The sequence below is a fragment of the Cibotium barometz genome, chromosome 19 (genome assembly GCF_041138505.1).
Source record: "Cibotium barometz isolate CiBa-2024 chromosome 19, ASM4113850v1, whole genome shotgun sequence".
In the NCBI taxonomy this organism is placed as follows: Eukaryota; Viridiplantae; Streptophyta; class Polypodiopsida; order Cyatheales; family Cibotiaceae; genus Cibotium; species Cibotium barometz.
The window spans coordinates 52,676,752-52,697,503 of NC_141064.1; the positions used below are offsets into that span (position 1 = coordinate 52,676,752).

Sequence of the window (20,752 nt, forward strand, 5' to 3'; positions counted from 1 at the left end):
GTGCATGCTGCTGCCCGATTGCTTTCCAGTCCACACACACCCTAGCGCCTGCTGCTGCCTCTATGTACTGGTTCAGCCGACCATGGCTATGGGCAGCCGACACCTTCTGCAACCAGCCTACTCATCTCTTGTCCTGCTGATGTCAGCCGACAGTCCTTTCTGGAACCAGCCGATTGCTTCTTGCTCCAAGTCCTGCTCCATGTCCACCTCAGATGTTACACCTGAAGCTTCTACACTTTGGTTCTACCTATCTTCTATTGGTTCATACTCTTTATCTGGTTGCCTTTTCTGGATCTAGCCCTGAGAATGTCCATGGCATCTATGATGCACATGACAACAGTCGATACAATGGGTGGTACAGCAAGTACAAGTACAAGGACTTTAGCATTTCTTTGCGATGGAAGCCTCCAAAACAGTCCCCAACAGCCGGTATTCTTCATGGGCAGCCTTCAAGAGAGAGAGAAAGAGAGTAGCCATCATTAGGGCAGCCTGTAACGGTGGTAGAGGCTAGTGTGCAGCAAGAGAGCCTCTATTAATGAAGAGAGGGGGCTCCAATTTATAGATTTGGGCCTCCCATGAGCTAAAATGGCAAGAGAAGGCTACAATGACAAGTGGAGAGCCACACAATAGCTGAAGTGACAAGTGTGAGGCCACTTGTCTCACCTTGATCCACTTTCTAACAAGTGTCAGGCCACTTGTCTCACTTTACAATCCAGTGACTCATAGGATTTTTGTCAGTAGAGATGTATGAAAATTCAGCTCATCCATGCTCAACACAGGTAAACAAGTTGATGTAATGCCATATGACATGTTTGTTGGGATGCTGCCCATATCTATTGATGAAAGAACGGTTCAACCAGCTCTTGAGCATGTCATGCCTCGGGAAACACAGGATATAGGACTCTGGAACAGCCATTGGAAGAGCCTCCATCCCTTGAAGATGTAGAGGAAGCTGTCAGAGGTGCAAACAGCCATTAGAGAAGCTAAAACTGTGCCAAGTTGGTTGTTGAAGACTTTGCAGCAGGATAGTAAGCTTGCTGCCTCCCTTACAAGTGGAACACGGGTTGGTTCCAGCCATACTTTGAGTTTCTCAGCATGCTGGTTTTGCATATGAGTAGTCTCTTTGATGTAGAAGAACTTGCTTTTTTTGAAGAAGCAGTAGAGAATGAGCACTGGATGCATGCATGATGAGATTGCTTCTATTCAAAAGAATGACACATGGAACTTTGTGGACTTGTCTACTGGAAAGAATGTAATCAGAACGAAGTGGGTGCTACAACCTCCTAAACACAAAAGACAAGTGATTAGTACAAACCCCCTAAGAAGGGTGCAAGCTAGCTCACCTCCCAACCGTAGGTTCTATGCTTCGAACGGTAGGTTGTAGCCAATCAAATTACCTATCCTATTAGGATTGGGTAATTCATTGTACCTAGGGGATATAAAAAAATTATCTTCCCTCTCTGAGAACCACAGAACTGTGAGATATCTGAAGACTCATTATAAATGACCACTCAAAAGTGTTCCTATCAAGACGGTGTCCAAACAAGAATACCCATGATATAACTCTCCTTTTGTACCATAACCTTTGCCAAATGCACAATTTTGGAACTGGTTGTACAATAGGTCAATTCTGTCACAATTTGTGACTAATCTCTCTTAATCCTGCTAATTACAACCTAATCTTGATTATTAGTGAAAAGACGTTGTTCAAGGGTTGTTTCCCATCGCAAGGGTTATTATTAAGAGGCATGTCCCATCCAGAGGATATAACCCTTTGCCTTAAAGACACAACTATTCATCTAAAGACATAACTCTTTGATCGTGAGCCACCCTATTTAATAAGGCCTTGTGTCTCAATGCAACACGCTCTACTTATCTTTACTTTGAGTATCAAATCTCTAATCATGTCTTACAAAATATCCTTAGGCTAAGAAGTCCTCATAGTGATATAAGAGCAAATTAAGCTCCTACCTGTAGTACGCCCACAATCAAACCCTAACCCCAAAAATTAGTCAACCCTAACCCTAGAATTAGGTGTAGCAAGGTTTGTATGGAAGAGTAGGAGAGAATGTCACACACAATTTTGTCTGATTTCTGATTTGCCCCCAAATTTCAACACACACAAAGAAAAAGAAGAAAAATGATAGCAAGTTGTCGCCTCACCCAGGTGTTCTTAACCATTGAACAATGGTTGCTGGGATCTATTGGACTGTGTTCATCTCCAACATTTATCCCATTTATTGTACCATTTATGTAGCATATTTATTTAATGTATTTTACTCAGTCGTGGATATTTTTCCCACATTTTTAGGCACTTTTCCCTAGTTGTAGGTATTTTACACTAGTCGTGGTTTCTTTTGCTGGCCGACTTGCCTATTTGTGCTGTATATAAGAACAAGCCTTTTGCCATTTAATTCATTCATCATTTTGCTCAAGTGTTGGATCATTGTTGGCTGCTCCAAGTCTCTCCTCTACTCCCGCTTGCTGCCTTCAACCATTCTCTCCTCTACTCCCGCTTGCTGCCTTCAACCATTCTCTCATGGTATCAGAGCGTTGGTTCTCAGGCCCTTGCAAGTGGGCAGCCCCCGAGTACTTACTTGCAGCCTTTCCATTGTAGATTCAAGAGGAGGATTTCATGGCTTCTACACTGACTGCCATCTCTTCATCTATTCCCCAACTTCCCAAGGAATCCATCCTAGATGGGACTAACTACCTTGATTGGTCTTTGCAGATGAAGATTGTACTTTGGTATCATTGGCTATGGGGTATTGTTACCGGGGCCGACACCGAGCCAACTGTGACTTCTCCTCAGGTTGAGATTGATCCTTGGCTTGATAAGGATGCTTAGGCACATGCGTTCATCATCTTCAACATTAAACCATTTGGTGCTCATCACTTTGATGACACTGATGATGAGACCGCAGAAGAATTGTGGGATGCCATTCTAAGGAGGTATCATACAGAGAACTCTACTTAGAAGATTGCCTTGGAGAATCAACTTGCCAACCTGAAGATCTCCGATACTACCAACATCATGGATTCCATCACGGAGTTTGTTACCATCTAGAAGCAGTCAGTCTCTTTGGGGAGCAAGGCTACCGATGAAGACTTTGTTCATCGGCTCCTCGCTAGAATGCCTGAAACTTTCTCATCTTTCTATGATACTATTTCAGTTCTTCCCTCTACTCCTGATTTGCATACTATTGATGGCATGCTTCAGGATAGAGCTACGAGGAAGAAAACAAGCCAAGGTGCTTCCGAGACCCATTCTTCAGGTCAAGGGCAAAAGCAAATGGTAGTTTGAGGGTTTCACTAGCAACAAAGTTGACTCTAAACTTGCTAACATTCTTGCTCATAAGTATCTTACTTGCCATTATTGTGGTCACAATGGTCACATTCAGCGTGACTGTCGCAAGAAGAAGAGAGAAGGTGGTTTTGCAAAGAAGCCCATCAATCAAACCTCTCCGTCTACCAACCAATCCGAGAGATCCTCTTCCACCAAGGAGATTGTCTTCATTGGCATTGAGGAGCTTCTCACTTGTTCCTGCCACCTCATGTCTTACCGATTGGGTGGTTGACAGTGGGTGCACTACTCAAATGACTCATTACAGGTCCATTGTGCATGATATTCGGCCTAGCTCTTTGAAGGTGTCCATTGGTGATGCTTCCAATTTTGAGGCCTCTTGTGTGGGTAACATGTGACTTAACTCTTCTCCTAGCTAGCCCACTTTATGTTCCCAAGCTCTCTAGCAATCTGCTCTCAATGTTTTGGATTGCAGAGAAAGGCTATGGCGTGTACTTTGACAGTTCAGTTCTTGAGGTCATTGACACCAGCACCTTGCCAATTGTTGCCATAGGTGTACAAGAAGGCGGTCTTTATAGGTTGAAGGACTTTGGTATCTTCCATTTCCCAAGCTTGTATGCAAATTTTTATGGAGCTTATGTCATATCTAGTGACATCCCCTGTCTTCTAAAAACAGTTTTCCTTAACTTGGCAACCACATATATATATATATATATATATATATATATATATATATATATATATATATATATATATATATATATATATAAAGGTCAGATTCTACCAATGTAGAATCAATATATATAATCACATCTCTTCGCAGACATCTAAAAGGCCATATTTCCAATACTCCCATCCCGGGAAAAAAGCCATGCCACACATAGGCACAAGAGCTTGCTCCCCAAGGAGCAACCCCTCGTTCCCTCAATCCTTAGTGTCATGTCAAATGCATGTTACTCTCCGTTGCCTTCCATGCACACACATGCGGACACGAGGCTTGACAAGTTTTCATTGAATCTGAGCTCAGACATCAAGTCCCCACCATATCTACGTTATGTCCCGTGCTTGGCATAGATATAAGTACTTTGCTACTAGGTGCTAGTCCACATTGTCAGCGGAAAGATGTAGACAAATGACAAAAATGCTGAAGCGCCAAGTGAGAGATAAGAGAAAACAGCAAAACGCTGATGCATTGATCCTTACGAAAAAGATGGATACAACCAGCCCGTAGGCGAGGAGTGGTCTCCGTAGGAAGAGGGCTGAAGGGTGCTCGCCAAATGACCAAAAGTGATGATGAAAAGTGGGGGGGGATGGCATATATATACTCTCCAAATGAACTGGCCGACTCCCTCAAGACTCCTACACAACCTCAAAAAGATGGAAAAATAGGCATAAAAGCCAAAAAAGGGTGGGCAGCCCACATTAGAGGCCCAATAAAAATAGGGAAAAAATAGGGGGGTTGCCTGAACATGAAAAGGGCACCCGTAGACACCAAATGGCATTAAGCTTATCCCATAGAGCAACTTCGTGTGTAAGGGTATCCCTCATATCCTCATCCTCTATGGTGTCTAGGTTAGGCTGGAGGACCAGACGAGTGATGAACTCCAGAAGATCGTATGTCTCCAAGATTGCTTCCACCATGACTTTCTAGATGTTGTAGTTTGTGCCATCCAACTTCGCATCTGTAGGAAAAGTCGGAAGAGTGGGTATCTGAACCGCGTGAGTTTGAATGAGTGCCATGATGTATCCCCTCTGAAAAACGAAGACACCAAAGCAGCCCTAGAGCTGCTCTTTGCACTTGTAGGGAGGCTGGGTGGGATAGAAGGTGAGTGAAGAGGAGAAAAAAAAGTACAAAGAATGCAGATATGCCCCTCCGAAGTTGAAAACGCAGGTGTAAAACACTGCGGGCAACCACTAGGTTCGCGTGAAAACACGGCAAAAATCAACACCAATCAGCCTCCAATCAGCGATCCTAGGTCTAGACGCCTCTGCTCTGATGCCATGTCAGAGGGCAGCGGAAAGATGTAGACAAATGACAAAAACGCTGAAGCACCAAGTGAGAGATGAGAGAAAAGAGCAAAACACTGATGCACTAATCCTCAAGAAAAAGATGGATACAACCAGCCCGTAGGCAGAGGGCTGAAGGGTGCTCGCCAAATGACCAAAAGCGACGATGAAAAGTGGGGGAGGGACAGCATATATATACTCTCATATGAAGTGGTTGACTCCCTCAAGACTCCTACATGACCTGAAAAAGATGGAAAAATAGGCATAAAAGCCAAGGGAAGGCAGCCCACTGCAAAGGCCCATTAAAAATAGGGAAAAATGGGGAGGTGCCTAAATATGAGAAGGGCACCCGTAGACACCAAAATAGCCACCAACAGAAGATGATATATGCTAACACACATGACCCTTGGTGTAGACATATGTCCCTAGCCAACTAGGCGTCATGTCCAACACTATGAGACTCACCCATAGGCTTAAAATAGTTTTATAGGCATTGCCACCAATACAGATCGATAGAAAAATCCTTACATTTAAACACAGGCACTTACACCATATAAAATAGACCATTCATGTAAACATCACAACCATTGACCACATCCACATGAAAAGCTGAAAATATGAACTTGCACAAACGACAGCCGGAATGGGTTGGCTTGCACATGAGCGGGAGAGCCCCCAAAGCTTGTACGATTGTACTACTCCTTGGTGATAAAGAATTCCAAGGGGTTCCTTTGACAAGTCAAGAGTACTTGTTCTAGTGGAGTTGGGGGATTCAGCTGAAACACATCGCGTTAAGCCAAGATAATAATGCTGACTTGAACTTTAATTTATGTTAATGTTAGCTTGCGGCTGAACGTGGATGTTTTTGTAGAAGGATGCAAGTAGAGCATAGGAGGCTGGAGAGAATGTTTTCCAAGGTTTAGGTTTGCTCCTTGATTCAAGAAACATATAAAGGGATCTCTTCTTTGGAGAGAGAACTTTTGGGTTGCTTCTTGCAAGTAGACTAAATCACCAATCAAGAAAAGCCCTTAGGATATACATATGCATGGTAAGACCTCTTATTCTAGTTGTATTATGTGGCAAATAGTGAAGCATAGGTAGGTTAGGTGCAAGAAGACTAAACCACTAATTGCAAATGTTGTGAAGGAATGCACCCACATGGTAAGACCTCTTTTTTGAACTATAGTACTCAGCAAATGATGAAGCATAGGTAGGGAAACACTTTGTTTTTCAAAGCAAGATGAAAACTTTAGTCGTCTAAGCCCTTTTAGGGTCAGGATATGTCACATGCACTCTGCACTGTAGTGCATTTTTACAAACTGGCTCATCATCATCAGTGCAACATTGTAACAAAATTAGTACCATTCAGGATTATATTTGTCGTACGTCGTGACCCCATTGTAATCCTTAGTCCAAGATAAGTCAGGCATGAGCTACATAGGTCATTCTCAGCCATAGCAAGTGAGTCAGTCAGTCTAAGTCCCTTAACCCACTTAAAGAGATGCATTCATGCATATACAGTCAGTAGAAACCTTAGGGTTTGCATTAGAAAGCATCCTGCATATTGTACATCATTCATGCATAGCATCTAGACCATTGCAAGAACCCTAGATATCATCCAGTATTTATCAGGATATTTACTAGGATTTTTCTGGTATTTTTTCCATCATTTCTAGCATTTATACATCATTATTAAGCATGTAGCATTTATTATGCAGTCGCCCAGCATCTAGTGCCAACCGACTAGCATCAGGGATAGTATAAATAGGAAGGCTTGATTCATTCACTCATTCATCTCATAATTCAGCAATCAGCATTCAGGCGCATCAGTCTTCAGCCCTACATTCACCTCAGCCCTTTGCGTTTTGGAGAAGCGTGTCATCCTTCAGCTAGAGGAGCATCAACGCTTGTGCATTCAGCCCTCCATCAGCAAACACAGCAGTTCTCAGCATTCAGCCATCAGTAAACCTCGCGTTTTCTGCATCCATACAGTTTTCAGCATTCATCATATGATCATTTTGCTCCAGCCACTTGGTGAAGGTAAAATGCAGCATTCATATTCATTTACAGCATTCATACTCAGTCTAGAACAGTCCCAAACAGCCCCTCTCTCAGCCCTCACGTTTTCTGCATCCATACAGTTTTCAGCATTTATCATATCATCATTTTGCTCCAGCCACTTGGTGAAGGTAAAATGCAGCATTCATATTCATTTACAGCATTCATACTCAGTCTAGAACAGTCCCAAACAGCCCCTCTCTTAGCCCTAGCTTTGCATCCCTTCCTCATTCATCGGGAAGAGTGCATAGGCTCGAGATTGGACATCTTTGGTGCTTCTACAGCAGTGTACAGTTCAGCCCAACACTTGGTCTTGAGAGGTCTTGCGTTTGGCTTATCGTCAGTCACACCGTCAGTCTCTTTAAAGATAATAAAGCAAATACTATCTCGGTAACGGGATAAGAGCCCCTTCAATGGGTAATTCGGGACCCCATACGGTGTACAGTTCCCATCTCTCTCTCATATCTCTTTAAAGTTTGAAGTCATTAAAGTGGATTGCTAAACTCGCGAAGCTCAGGATACAGAAGAGGGTGTGAGCATTTGTGTGATAGGATCCTCCAATACGAATAATTCCGCTGCATGTTACATTGGTATGAGATTCAGCTTGTCCACACACACCGTATCCTAGCATGAGGGCATCCTTGGATGGTCAGATTGCGTTCCGGCACACGACCACCGACTTCAGCATCATGTCTATAGAGGAGAGTACCCATCAGCCGGAGGAAGTCTCCCCCGAGGGAGGCCTTGCTCTTCTGACTACAGCAGACACCATAGCTTTTCTTAGAGCTCAGAACCAGCTGCTCATGGAGGCAGTAGCAGCACGTCCTCCCTTGCCTCCAGCAGCCCCCGACGACATCTCCCTCTTCTTTCAGATGGAACAACAAAGAAAGAAGACGAGGTCCGAAGGAGAGAAGCAAAAGCAGAAGGAGAAGCAAGAAAACAACAAGAAAAAGCAGAAACACGGGACTATGAGAAAGCCCAACGCAGGATCGACGAAGACTGGTGTCAGGCTGAACTCGCCGCTCGAGAGCACCAACGAGAGCTCGATCGAGAACGTATGTTACTCGAGCACCAAAGGGAAACGGAGGCCATTCATCTTAGATACCAGCACCTCTCTTCAGCATTCCCCGCCCCAGGTGCCACCAGCCCAGCAGTCCGCAGCATCAACTACCGTCATTCGCAGTCAACCAAATTTGAGTAAGTATGATGGTAAGTGTGATCATTTAGCCGTTAATCAGTTTATTCATCAATTTACTGCTCATTTTCCATTAGCTAGGATCCTAGATCCACAGGATAGATTCATCGTCTCGCCTCTTTTGGGGTGTGACATGATCTTAGGAATTTAGTGGTTCCGTTAGTATGAGCCTATCATTGATTGGGAGCAGGACACTTTTACTATCTATAAAGGTTTTCCTGAGCCTGTCATGATTCCTGGGGATAGAAAGCATTCTTGGTATCCCATTGATTTCACATCTCCAGGCCCGACGAGCTATCTGCAAGGGAGCAGAAGGAGCACTACTTTATATTCATGCATGCTCAAACAGCCTCTACCTCATCGGTATCATCCATCTCATCCTCAGTCCCTCAGGTAGCAGATTTCCTGTCCAGACATCAAGACATTATGCTCAGGGACGATCTCCCGCCCACTCTCCCACCCTCTCGCCCTGAGGACCATCACATTGATTTGGTCCCTGGATCGGATCCTCCTAGCAGGTTTCCCTATTGTCTTTCCAAGACGTTAGAAGGCGAGTTAGAAAAACAGATATTTGAGCTCCTCCGAGCCGGATTTATTCAGCCTTCTTCCTCACCATTTGTTGCACCCATCCTATTTGTCCAAAAGAAGGACAAGTCTGCACACCTTTGTGTAGACTATAGGGCATTAAATAAACTCACCATTAAGAATAAGTTTCCTATGTCAAGGATTGAGTACATTTTGGAGCGTTTAGATGGTGCTAAATTTTTCACTATCGACCTCAAGAGTGGTTATCATCAGGTCTGCATTTTTGAAGCTGACATTCCAAAAACAGCTTTCGGGGACAGAGCGTGGTCATCACGAGTTCGTAGTCATGCCTTTTGGGCTTACAAATGCACCCGCAACCTTCAACAAAATGATGTCCAGGATTTTCGCAATCCTCATTGGAAAGTGTGTTTTCATATTCCTTGATGACATACTAGTCTTCTCAGTCACTGCGGAGCAGCATGAGAAAGATGTGGAGAAAGTCTTGCAACTTTTGTGAGATAATGAGCTCTACATAAACACCAAAAAGTCTGTCTTTGGTGTTAAGGAAGTTCAATATTTGGACTATATCATTGGTTCCGATGGGATTAGACTGGATCCATAAAAGGTTCAGGAAATCTTAGATTGGGACATTCCTAAGACCGCCCAAGAAATCCGCTCATTCGTTGGTCTTTGACAGGCCTATAGCACCCATGTCCATCAGTTTTCCAACCTTGCACAGCACCTCTTACTGACTTGCTCAAGGGGGTGAAGACTCGCAAGCAGAAAGTCTCAGCTACAGGCAAGGCACTTGATGCATTCCGTGCACTCTAGAAAGCCTCCTTAGAAGCGCCTGCATTAAAGTTAGCATCTTGGGATGAACCTTTCGAGGTCATTACTGATGCAAGCAATGTAGCCATAGGTGCAGTTCTCCAGTTCTCCAGCAGGACAATAGACCCGTGGCATACTACAATAGAAAGTTGGAAGTCGCCGAAAAGAATCATGCGGTATATGACAAAGAGCTTTTGGGTGTGATCACAACGCTCAAACATTGGAAGCCTTTTCTTTATGGACAGGTCTTCATAGTAAAAACAGACCACCAAGCACTTAAGTGGTTTCAAACTATGCGAAGTGCCCAGTGGAGTGATCGTCAGGCCAGGTGGAGTCAACTCTTCCAATAGTTTGGAGGAATGATTGAATACATCCCTGGTAAGCATAACCTAGTAGCAGATGTTCTTAGTCGAAAGGCTAGCATCCAGGCAGTCCAAGAATCTACCATTCTCGAAATCACGGGGAAGGACTTAGATAATATGAAAGACCAATATGTTGACTCCCCTGAGTTTGGTACTCAGTACAGTTTGGTCCTCAATTCTGAGCATGGCCACTATTCAGTACAGAACGTTTGGTTGTTCTTCAAGAACTGCCTCTGTGTCATTCGGGAAAAGCGTTCCGCTCTTCTTCATGATGCCCATGACTCCTTAGTTGGAGGACATAGGGGTATCAACAGTACCCTCGAGAAATTAGAACGGTCCTTTTATTGGCAAAGATGAGGCATGATGTATATTCACATGTTCAAACCTGTAAGATTTGTCAAAAAGTAAAGGTTCCACATACAAAGAAGTGAGGCACGAGCTACGTAGGTCATTCTCAGCCATAGCAAGTCAGTCAGTCAGTCTAAGTTCCTTAACGCACTTAAAGAGACGCATTCATGCATATACAGTCAGTAGAAACCTTAGGGTTTGCATTAGAAAGCATCCTACATATTGCACATCATTCATGCATAGCATCTAGACCATTACAAGAACCCCAGATATCATCCAGTATATATCAAGATATTTTCTAGGATTTTTTTGGTATTTTTCCCATCATTTCCAGCATTAATACATCATTATTAAGCATGTAGCATTTATTCAGCAGTCGACTAGCATCTAGTGCCAACCGACTAGCATCAGGGATAGTATAAATAGGAAGGCTTGATTCATTCACTCATTCATCTCCTAATTCAGCAATCAGCATTCAGGCGCATCAGTCTTCAGCCCTACATTCACCTCAGCCCTCTGCGTTTTGGAGAAGCGTGTCATCCTACAGCTAGAGGAGCATCAACGCTTGTGCATTCAGCCCTCCATCAGCAAACGCAGCAGTTCTTAGCATTCAGCCATCAGCAAACGCAGCAGTTCTCAGCATTCAGCCATCTCAGTAAACCTCGCGTTTTCTGCATCCATACAGTTTTCAACATTCATCATATCATCATTTCGCTCCAGCCACTTGGTGAAGGTAAAATGCAGCATTCATATTCATTTACAGCATTCATACTCAGTCTAGAACAGTCCCAAACAGCCCCTCTCTCAGCCCTAGCTTTGCATCCCTCCCTCATTCCATCGGGAAGAGTGCATAGGCTCGAGATTGGACATCTTTGGTGCTTCTACAGTAGTGTACAGCTCAGCCCAACACTTGGTCTTGAGAGGTCTTGCGTTTGGCTTATCGTCAGTCACACCGTCAGTCTCTTTAAAGATAATAAAGCCAATACTATCTTGGTAACGGGATAGGGGGCCCTTCCGTGTGTCATTAGGGACCCCATACAGTGTACAGTTCTCATCTTTCTCTCTCATATGTCTTTAAAGTTTGAAGTCATTAAAGTGGATTGCTAAACTCACGAAACTCAGGATACAGAAGACCGTGTGAGCATTTGTGTGATAGGATCCTCCAATACGAATACTTCCGCTACATGTTACAGGATAAGACATTTGGTTTGAGCTATAGAATGCGGCAGAAGGTGAAGTAACACTATTTAACCAACCAAGGTGAAGGCTTAAAACTTAGCTCTTTACTCTTTATAGCAAATTGCAGCAGTTCCTGTGGAAAGTCAGAACTAGTTTATCATGCAAAGTGATAGGCCTTGAAACTCCGAGTTCATATCTTACATAAGGAGGAACGGATTGAACATAGAATCTACATGCTTTGAGTAATCGTATGTAAACTCAGCATGCAGAAATTAATCCTTCAGTTCATACATTCTTCTAGAAACATAATCTCAAACCTTATCCTTTAGAGTCTGACCATATGATTTCGGATGATGCGTTGAACTGGCTCCTTAGCTTCCACTGTCATGACTCATCTTATACTTAATAGAGGTAAGTATTTTGTGTTATAATTTCAGAGGAAGTTGGCAGTTCCATTTTTTCTGAACCGTGCACATTTGTGAGGTATGTGTATGCATTTGATTCAGATGTTCTTTTGAGTCATCATTATTTATTGTTCTTCTTGAATGCTTACTTTTTGTAGAAATGAGGAGGAACTATACCGGCGACAAGATATGCTATTGGGTATTCGGTTCAAAACAAAGCAAATGGCGGCGAGTTTTAGCACTTCACCCTCTAACAAGTGAGTGGGACTTGCACCGTTGTTCTGTTGTGAATTTGTCACATACGGAAGCCTTAATCATACTTAATTGAGTCAATTGAGCAATTGATATGATATAAACACTGAGAGAAGAGAGGAGAGATAGATATACCAGATACCCACTCAAGTCTTAATAACCCATTGAAGTGCCCCCACCTTTTAAGCTATATGCTTTATTATGAAGCTGAAAGAGGGCATTACAGATCAGGATCCTTTACCTTAGAATATTTCCTTCCTTGCCTGGCCTTGCTACCTAGACTAAACAGTAGCCGACCTTCCTATTTCGAATGGCCCACTGAGCAACTCTCTGGAAAACCCTGTCGTGCATTGGTCTCTAGCAAAATGGTTGCCTTTGCTACACTGCTGAAGTAGAGTGCTGATTTGTCTGGGATTTGATGCCTTCTTGGATGCTTCTTGTGATGCTCTGCTTGACCTAACCTTGAATTGGGAAGAAGATGGCGAATGCGGGAACTGGATGGGCCTATTTATAGGACACATTTGCATCCCTTCTGATGGTAGTCAACCAGCCCATCATCAGCTACCTGACTTGCTCCTTCTTCCCAATGTGCATGTATACTTGCCGGACCTGCCGAGATGGGTCCTGCGTTGTCCTTTTTCCTTTTTTCCAATAAAAAATCCTTCTATTAGTTAAAAAAGAGAACCTACCAGAGTAATCCCTACAGTAATGCAGTGAAAATATACAAAACATATTGTGTGTGGGGGAGGGGGGGGGAGGTGAGGTGGGATTTCTATCCGAAGGGACATGGTGCCTTGAGGGTATGCTAGCCCGCCCCGAACAGTTTGCCTCTATATGGGGAGGAGGTGCAAGGAGAGGCAAAGCACGGACCCATGGTAGGCACCTTAGGAACACACTCACACACCGAGTAGGCACGTTAGGCCTTCGGGGGTGCGGGTGAGGTTCCGTGGGTGCCGAGTGCCCCAGGGGTTGCCCTCCCCGCCTTGATGGTGATCGGGCCGAACGTGGAGTTGGGATCGAAAACGGTGGAAAAACGGCGGACCGGCAGACCGGCGAGCCGTGTTGTGCCGACGGGCCGAGATGCGGCCGGGCCGGCGGATCATGGATGGAAGGCAAGACCCGAGACGAGGCCAAGGGAGCCGAGCCGGGCATGAACGCAAGTGATCGGTGAGACCGCGCAAGGAAAACGCGCAAGACGCGCTCGACGGGCCGATGGAGCCATTAAAGTGAGGTTGCAAATTCAGCCATGTTGGATCTTTGAAATGTTATGTGGCAGATCATAAGTCTTCTTAGGAGAAGTACTTACCGCTTGTGGAATTTACTTATAACAACACGGTACATGCATCTACGGGAAGGGCCCCGTTTGAGATTATTTATGGTAAAGTGGTTTTGCCACCCATCCTTCGCACAAAGGATGAGATTTGCAGCTGATGAGTATGTAAGAGACTTGGATATTGCTTTTACTTAGGTGCGGACAACCATTGCAAGGTCACAAGACAAGCATAGAAGGCAATTTGATGTCAAAGAGAATGATTGGGTATTGCTGAAATTTGAGAAAGCAAGACTTGCAAAGAGACCTGACAAAGAGGGTGCATACCCTAAACTTGCAACCAGGTACTATGGGCCTTTTTGAGTGATCGAGAAGATCAATGAAGTGGCTTTCAGGTTGACATTGCCTAGTCATTGGCACATACACAATGCTTTTCATGTGAGTCTCCTTCGCAAGTATGTAGGGCCGGAGCCTAGTGAACCAGTCATTGAGGATCCACCAGAAAGTGGATGACCTTGAGGAGATTTTGTAGCCGGAGCAGACTGTGTATCACAAGGAATGCAAGCTTGCTACAGGCAAAGTTGTCAGGCGTTACCTTGTGAAGTTTAAGAACTATCTTCCCAATGATGCTAAATTGAAGAGCTCTTTACAGATTACCCGCATTTGCTTCACACTTATTTGGATGCTTTTCAGTTGTGGACAACTGTTTAGAAGCCGGGGGGGATGTCACCATTTGGCCACCTAATTGGTCCACCCGTGTTTTTAATTATTTGGATGTACATTGGACTGGCGTCCATGGCGGTTCGTGTTTTCTAATTATTTGGATGTACATTGGACTGGCGTCCATGGCGGTTGCATCTTGGCTTTCCGTTGGGACTTGTGCCTGTGTGTACATGCCCGCAAATGCCTAGAGGATCGGTGTTCTATTGGGTCTGGTACCTTGTGTACTTGCCTGGAGCACGTCTATTTTGGTAGTCTCATGAAGTGGGATAGTCCATACCAACGCATAGCTTTTCTGACCTCTCGGCGGATCTCACCGATCTGCTAAAGGGTGTCAAGACAAGAAGGCAACAGACTCGAGCGTTGGAGGCATTCAAAAACCTTAAGGTGGCTTTATCAGAAGCGCCTTGTTTGGCACTTGCCTCGTGGGACGAGCCATTTTAGGTGATCACCGATGCAAGTAACATCGCAATTGGCGGTGTTTTACAACAGAAAGGCCATCCAGTAGCTTACATGTCTGATAAGTTACTGCCTGCAGAGAAAAATTACTCAGTCTACGATCGTGAACTCCTTGCAATTATATAGGCCTTGAAACATTGGAAACATTTTCTTTATGGCCGTGATTTGAGGTTCGCACTGATCATCAGGCATTACACTTGATTCACACAATGCCAAGTGCACAGTGGAGTGACTGACAACACCGTTGAAGTTAGATATTCTAGCAATTTGGTGGTAAGATTGAGTACCTTCCAAGAAAGGCCAATCTAGTGGCCGATGCTTTGAGCAGGAAGGGACAAGTGACTTCGATTCAGACCACGGATCTTTGGCTGCGTTTTTTGCAGAGTTGGGGCAGCAAGTAGGCGAGATACCTTTGGCTGCATTTTCAGTAGAGTTGGGGCAGCAAGCAAGCAAGATACCTTTGGCTGCGTTTTTTGCAGAGTTGGGGCAGCAAGCAGAGGAGATACCTATGGCTGTGTTTTCTGCAGAGATGGGGCAACAAGCAGGGGAGATACCTATGGCTGCGTTTTCCCCCAGAGGAGGTGCTGAAGGTGCTGTGCTTTCCTTCTCCCTCTCTTCGTCTTGGTACACATGCTGCCAGCTGTTTACAACAGCGTTTTTTTTGCATATCTCATCTGCGTTTTTGGAGGCAGTGGAGGCAGGTGTTCTTTTCCAGGAATGGTGCCTTTCCACATGGCCTTGAGCCCTTGCTCGGCCAGTCTTTGCTTTGTCAGAGTTTTCAAACTCATGGGTGCACACTTGGATTCACATCCTCGAGGTGTGTGTGGAAGACAGTTAGTCCTTTCTCGACAGCAGAGGGGGTCTATGAATTTGTGCCAGTTCAGCATAGTTTTGTTGGTGTACAGGTGTTTCCTTTAGGTTCTTAGGGTGTTCACCTTGAGAGGGGGATGTGGTTACTTGAGCCACTCCTATTCCCTAGGCAGATGGCCTTTTGGATTACAGGGTACAGGCACAGGATTCTTCATCCCTAGGATGAGCATTGATTTGGGAGCTTGGTGTACATGTTGATATCGGCATTCATGCAGAGGCAGGCTAGGTCACTTGGTGACGAGAACTGTTGTCGAGGTTCACAGGTACTTGCTCAGTTGTTGCAGGATGGGAACAGGATGCATGGCAGGTGTATAGGTTCATTGGGTGAAGGTAGGTACCAGTGGAGCAGCAGTTTGGAGCAAATGATTGACATCAGATTGTGCTTTGGGATGATGAGTTGTGGATGGTTGGTTCCTCATGGACATGTGACTAGTTGGTTGGGAGCTTGCCTGCGGGGGGTGTCAGTTTTTGGCAGGAGAGCTTTCTTGAGCTCAGTGCCATAGTTAACACCAAAGAGCTCAGGGGGTGTTGCCAAGTTATTGGGTGACTCATAGGGGTGTGTAAGTAGTAGTCCCATCACGCGACGACGAGTTATGGATACAGGTTTTAAAGGTCAGGTGCGAGCAGGATTGTCAGCTACAGTGTTGGAGGTTTGTTTCTTCCACTTGGAGTGTTAGCAGGACAGAGAGTGGAGATTGGTGCTCAACAAGCTCAGAGTTGGAGGCTTGAGTACCAGGGCTGATGTAGACATTGTGGGCCTCTAGGGTGTCTAGAGGGGGTGCCAACAAGGAGACAGTTTGGCGGTGTTCTCTAAACAGCAGGTTTTTTCTTGGAGGTAGAGAGTTAGACGACATTCTTTCTTGGGCTGAAGAGGGAGCACATTGTGTGGACTGGTGTGATACAGATTGGGTTGGAGATATGGACATCTGGTGGTTCATTTTTGGATTTTGCTGGACTTCTGGATCGGGAGAAGTCTCTTGGAGTACGTTGCAGAGGCGGGAGCAGATCGACTTCTTGACTTGCTTTGGAAGTTTCCTTTTCCAGCTCCTTGGACCGGTTTCTCTCCCAGGATCTGAGAGGGGGTGTTACCATTATTCATCTCTTGGTAGTGTGCCCAAGTTGTGTATCAGGGGTGCCCAGATTTTTCCTGGGCAGTACCTTATTTTTTCCTCATGTTCAGGTCCTTGGTTGTAGGGTTGGCCACCCATTATCACATGTTTGTTTTTGTCCAGTTGTGGGTCTTTTTCTAGAGCCAGTCGACCAGCTCCACAAGGAGCTGTATAAGGCCATGCTCTTATTCACTTGGAGACACCTTGACAGGGGCTTCCAGGCCCGGGTCCTCCCTCAAGGGAGTTGCTCATCATGCCCTCACTTATGGGTCGACCAACATCCTCCCGCCTAACTGTGCCAGCCACGTCAGCAAACCAACAACAAACAGAAGGTACAAATTTGGGGCATGCACGTGAGAATACCTCCCGCGAAACTTGGAGAAAGGGGGCACACATTGGGATTTCTCACTTCTCTGTGAAGGTTTCTTGGACTCGTATGTTGGAAACTAGCGTGTTCACACTCGTCACTAGATCTGAGGAATGTGAAAGTATATCTCCCTAGTCATCCAATGATAGGCATGGGACTAGCTCGTCTTCCACTGGCGGCTCTACAACGATAGGCATGGGATTGGCTCTTCTTCCACTGGGGGCTCTAGCTCAGCTATCTCCAATATCACACATGGTACTTTCCTTTGGAATCAAACTCTCCTCACCCTCCTTGGTAAGGGACTTGGGACCGAATGCCCTAGGGAGAGGCTATACAGATTTGAAGTGAGGGCATTGCTGCCGATTGGGCTAGAACTGAAGTGACGGTGGGAGGGGATTCCATCACTCTCCCGATAATACCACCTCACTACCAGTAGGGGAAGGCAGTCCTTCCTAAGACCAGGAAAACAGACTCTCATGGGAAAGCCTCAGACGGCAGCCAGAGGTTCGGACGCTGGGTCAAAGCCATGCTGCCACTTCGCAGAGAAGGCTTGGGCCATGTGCAGTGAAACCAACTCGGTCAAGTGGGAAGACTCCGTTGGACACCCACACGCTTAATAGCACAACTTTAAAACCACAAATTTGAAATGGACAACTTAATACAACTTGAAATCGAAATGAAATGAAATGGAAAGATGGACACCAGCACTGGGGCCGGAACGGGCCGACCCCCCCCTCAATATATGATATATTTATTGGGAGTATTTAATAAATACAATGCTCCATGGGTTCCAAGAACCAGATGATGTCCATGTACATATGAAAACAGTACCGAACAAATAGGCTCGAAGTCGAAATTCATTCTCTACGGTCCTGTGCTTTCATTGGACTCCGCGGAGAGCGCCTCACTGGTGTTCCGAGACCACGCACAAACAGGCGCTCTCGTACTAACGCTTGGCTCTCCCGATCTTAGCACCTTTGGACCGAGGTTTTCCAATAGAGCTTGGACAACCCGGCACCGAACGGGTGTTGGCCGTATAGGGAGTCGGGGAATCCCTTATCAGATTTAAACACAAAATACTTTTACTTAAATCTGAAATTCACTTACTTGTGGATGGCTGATAGAGAACCAATACCCGTGGTATTTGTGTAGAAGATGTAGCCACCCAAGAGATGTGAAGTCTTCTTGTAGCCGCCAGTGGAGAAGATGTGCAATCTTGTTGAGATGGCACAGCCGCCTTGTAGATAAGCTTAGTGTTGCCACTAGGACAAGTACCACCGCAAAGATCACAGCCGCCTGCTGTGAGAGTAGGAGTACCCGCTTGCAAGGGAGGAGAGGCCTGGCTGCAACGTGGGGAGAATGAGCAGCTTGCTGGAGTTAGAGCACACAGCCTCCTGCCTTATTGGAGATGGAGTGCACAGTCGCCTTGTAGAAATTCATGCGCAGCCAGCAGTTTGCATAGACAGTAGAAAAGCATGAATAGTAGCCAGTCGCCTGCAGGGGAGCATGGGGAGGTGCTTTGGCTGCAGCCTGTAGTGCAGAGTATAGGGCAGCCAGCAGCCTTAGATGCAGCCGCTTATTGTAGAGGTAAAAGTATGCGCCTGTGTGGGAGAGGTAACATGCTTTGTGGGAAAAGCAGCATGCGCAGCAGTCTTGCTGCAGATGATGCGCACAGCCTAATAGAGGAACATGCGCAGCAAGCTTCAGCCGCCCGGGAGCAGAGAGAGTACACAACTACCAGCAGAGGTTAGTGCTTTGGCGCCTGCATGAAGAAGAGTTGTGGAGGAGCAGCCGCCGACTGTAGTAGCACAGAAGCAGGTAGCCTTCAGGTGGTGGCAGCCGGCTGCAACACAGTAGCCGCCTATGCACAGCAGTTCCGTGGGAGATGGCAGCCGCCTGTAGTGAGTACATAAGCACAACAGATTCAGCAGCCGCCTGGGGTAAACATGCGCAAGAGAGATAGTCGCCGGTTGTCTCACGTAAGAAGGTGGAAGCAAATCATGTCCACGCTGAAGGGGAAGGCCTTTCTTTTTAATAAAGTGAAGTTGACACTTTGATTTGGCTGGCCCCCCCACGCTTGCATGTGGGTGGCCAGTTCCAAAAGGGTGTGGTGGGTGACCTTGCCCACCCCCACACTCACTTAAGTGGGGCTCCCCACCTTGGCCCCTAAATGGGTGCCCACTTTTAAATGAATGTGAACACTTCACCTTATAAAACAAAAGGTTAGGAATAATTAAAAACCACATGTGCGATATACTTACCACCTGGTCACATGCACCAAAACTCGTCAGAATACAGAGCAGACTTCACGACTCATTGGCAGGCGTCCCCGCTCAGTAAGTAACACGTCAAACAGGCAAACACAAAAATACAAGTCATGCGAAAACAGTTTCAAAACATGCAAATCATGTGTGCATGTGCAAATAGTAACATGGACATATCTCCCGTTCATGGAACAAGTACAAAATATCTGTCGGCACAAAACTGGCACGACATAAAAACATAAAAACCTGGTCTTCCTATGGAGTGACAGTCCCATAGGTAAGACACAGTTCCAGGCACGAGTTTCCCTATGGTGTGTGACAGTCCCATAGGCAAAACACGGCACGAATACTGGCTCTTCCATGGCGTGACAGTCCCATGGGTCGAACACAGTCCAGGTCATACACGGGTGGCACCAGTCTGGCTCCCATCCATACGACACCATCCTGCTAACACACGGGTGGCACCAGTCTGGCTCCCGTCCATGTCAGCAAAATACTGGCCTCTTCACATGAGACACTGGCCTAGCCTCAAGTGAACGAGACACAAAATCTGGAGATGGACCAAATGGTTGGCCAATTGGTGACATCTCCCCGGGCTTCTAAAGAGTTGACCTCAACTGAAAAGCCTCAAGATATGCTTGCAACAACTGTGGATAATCAACAAAATAGTCTTCATTTACCCACTTGGCATCAATAGGCAAATAATTCTTAAACTTCACAAGGTATCTCCTGGAAAGGTTTCCTGCAGGTAGCTTTCTCTCCTTGTGAAAAACAATCTGTTCTGGTTGGAGGATCTCCTCAAGCTCTTCAATCTCTGGCGGATCTTCTGTGACAGGCTCATCAGGATAGGATCTGGCCCCACATATTTCCGAAATAGACTCACATGAAAAGCATTGTGAATCTTCCAATGACTAGGTAGAGCAAGCCTGTAGGACACTTCATTGATCTTGTGAATCACCTTGAAGGGTCCATAATAGCGAGGAGAAAGCTTAGGATATGATCCTTCTTGTCTTGGCCTCTTCCGAAGCCTAGCCTTCTCAAATTTCAGCAATACCCAATCACCTTCTTTGACTTCCATGTCCCTTCTATGCTTGTTAGCAGACATTTTATGCTTATCCTGAGATCTTGCAATGGCTGTCCGCACCTGACCAAAGGCAACATCCAAGTCACGAACATATTCATCAGCTGCAAAAATCTCATCCTTGGTACGAAGGATGGGTGGCAATACCAC

The 20,752-nt window shown here is 45.6% G+C and overlaps 1 protein-coding gene across 3 annotated transcripts in view; it reads left to right on the forward strand.

Annotated features, from left to right (window-relative positions):
• LOC147628729 (syntaxin-52-like) overlaps nt 1-20,752 on the forward strand; it is a 67,876-nt gene that overhangs the window by 22,425 nt on the left and 24,699 nt on the right. For all 3 annotated transcript variants that reach the window (XM_086813963.1, XM_086813964.1, XM_086813965.1), the window contains exon 3: nt 12,369-12,467. In XM_086813963.1, coding sequence (XP_086670089.1) covers nt 12,369-12,467 — 99 coding nt within the window. The remainder of the gene's footprint in view (nt 1-12,368; nt 12,468-20,752) is intronic.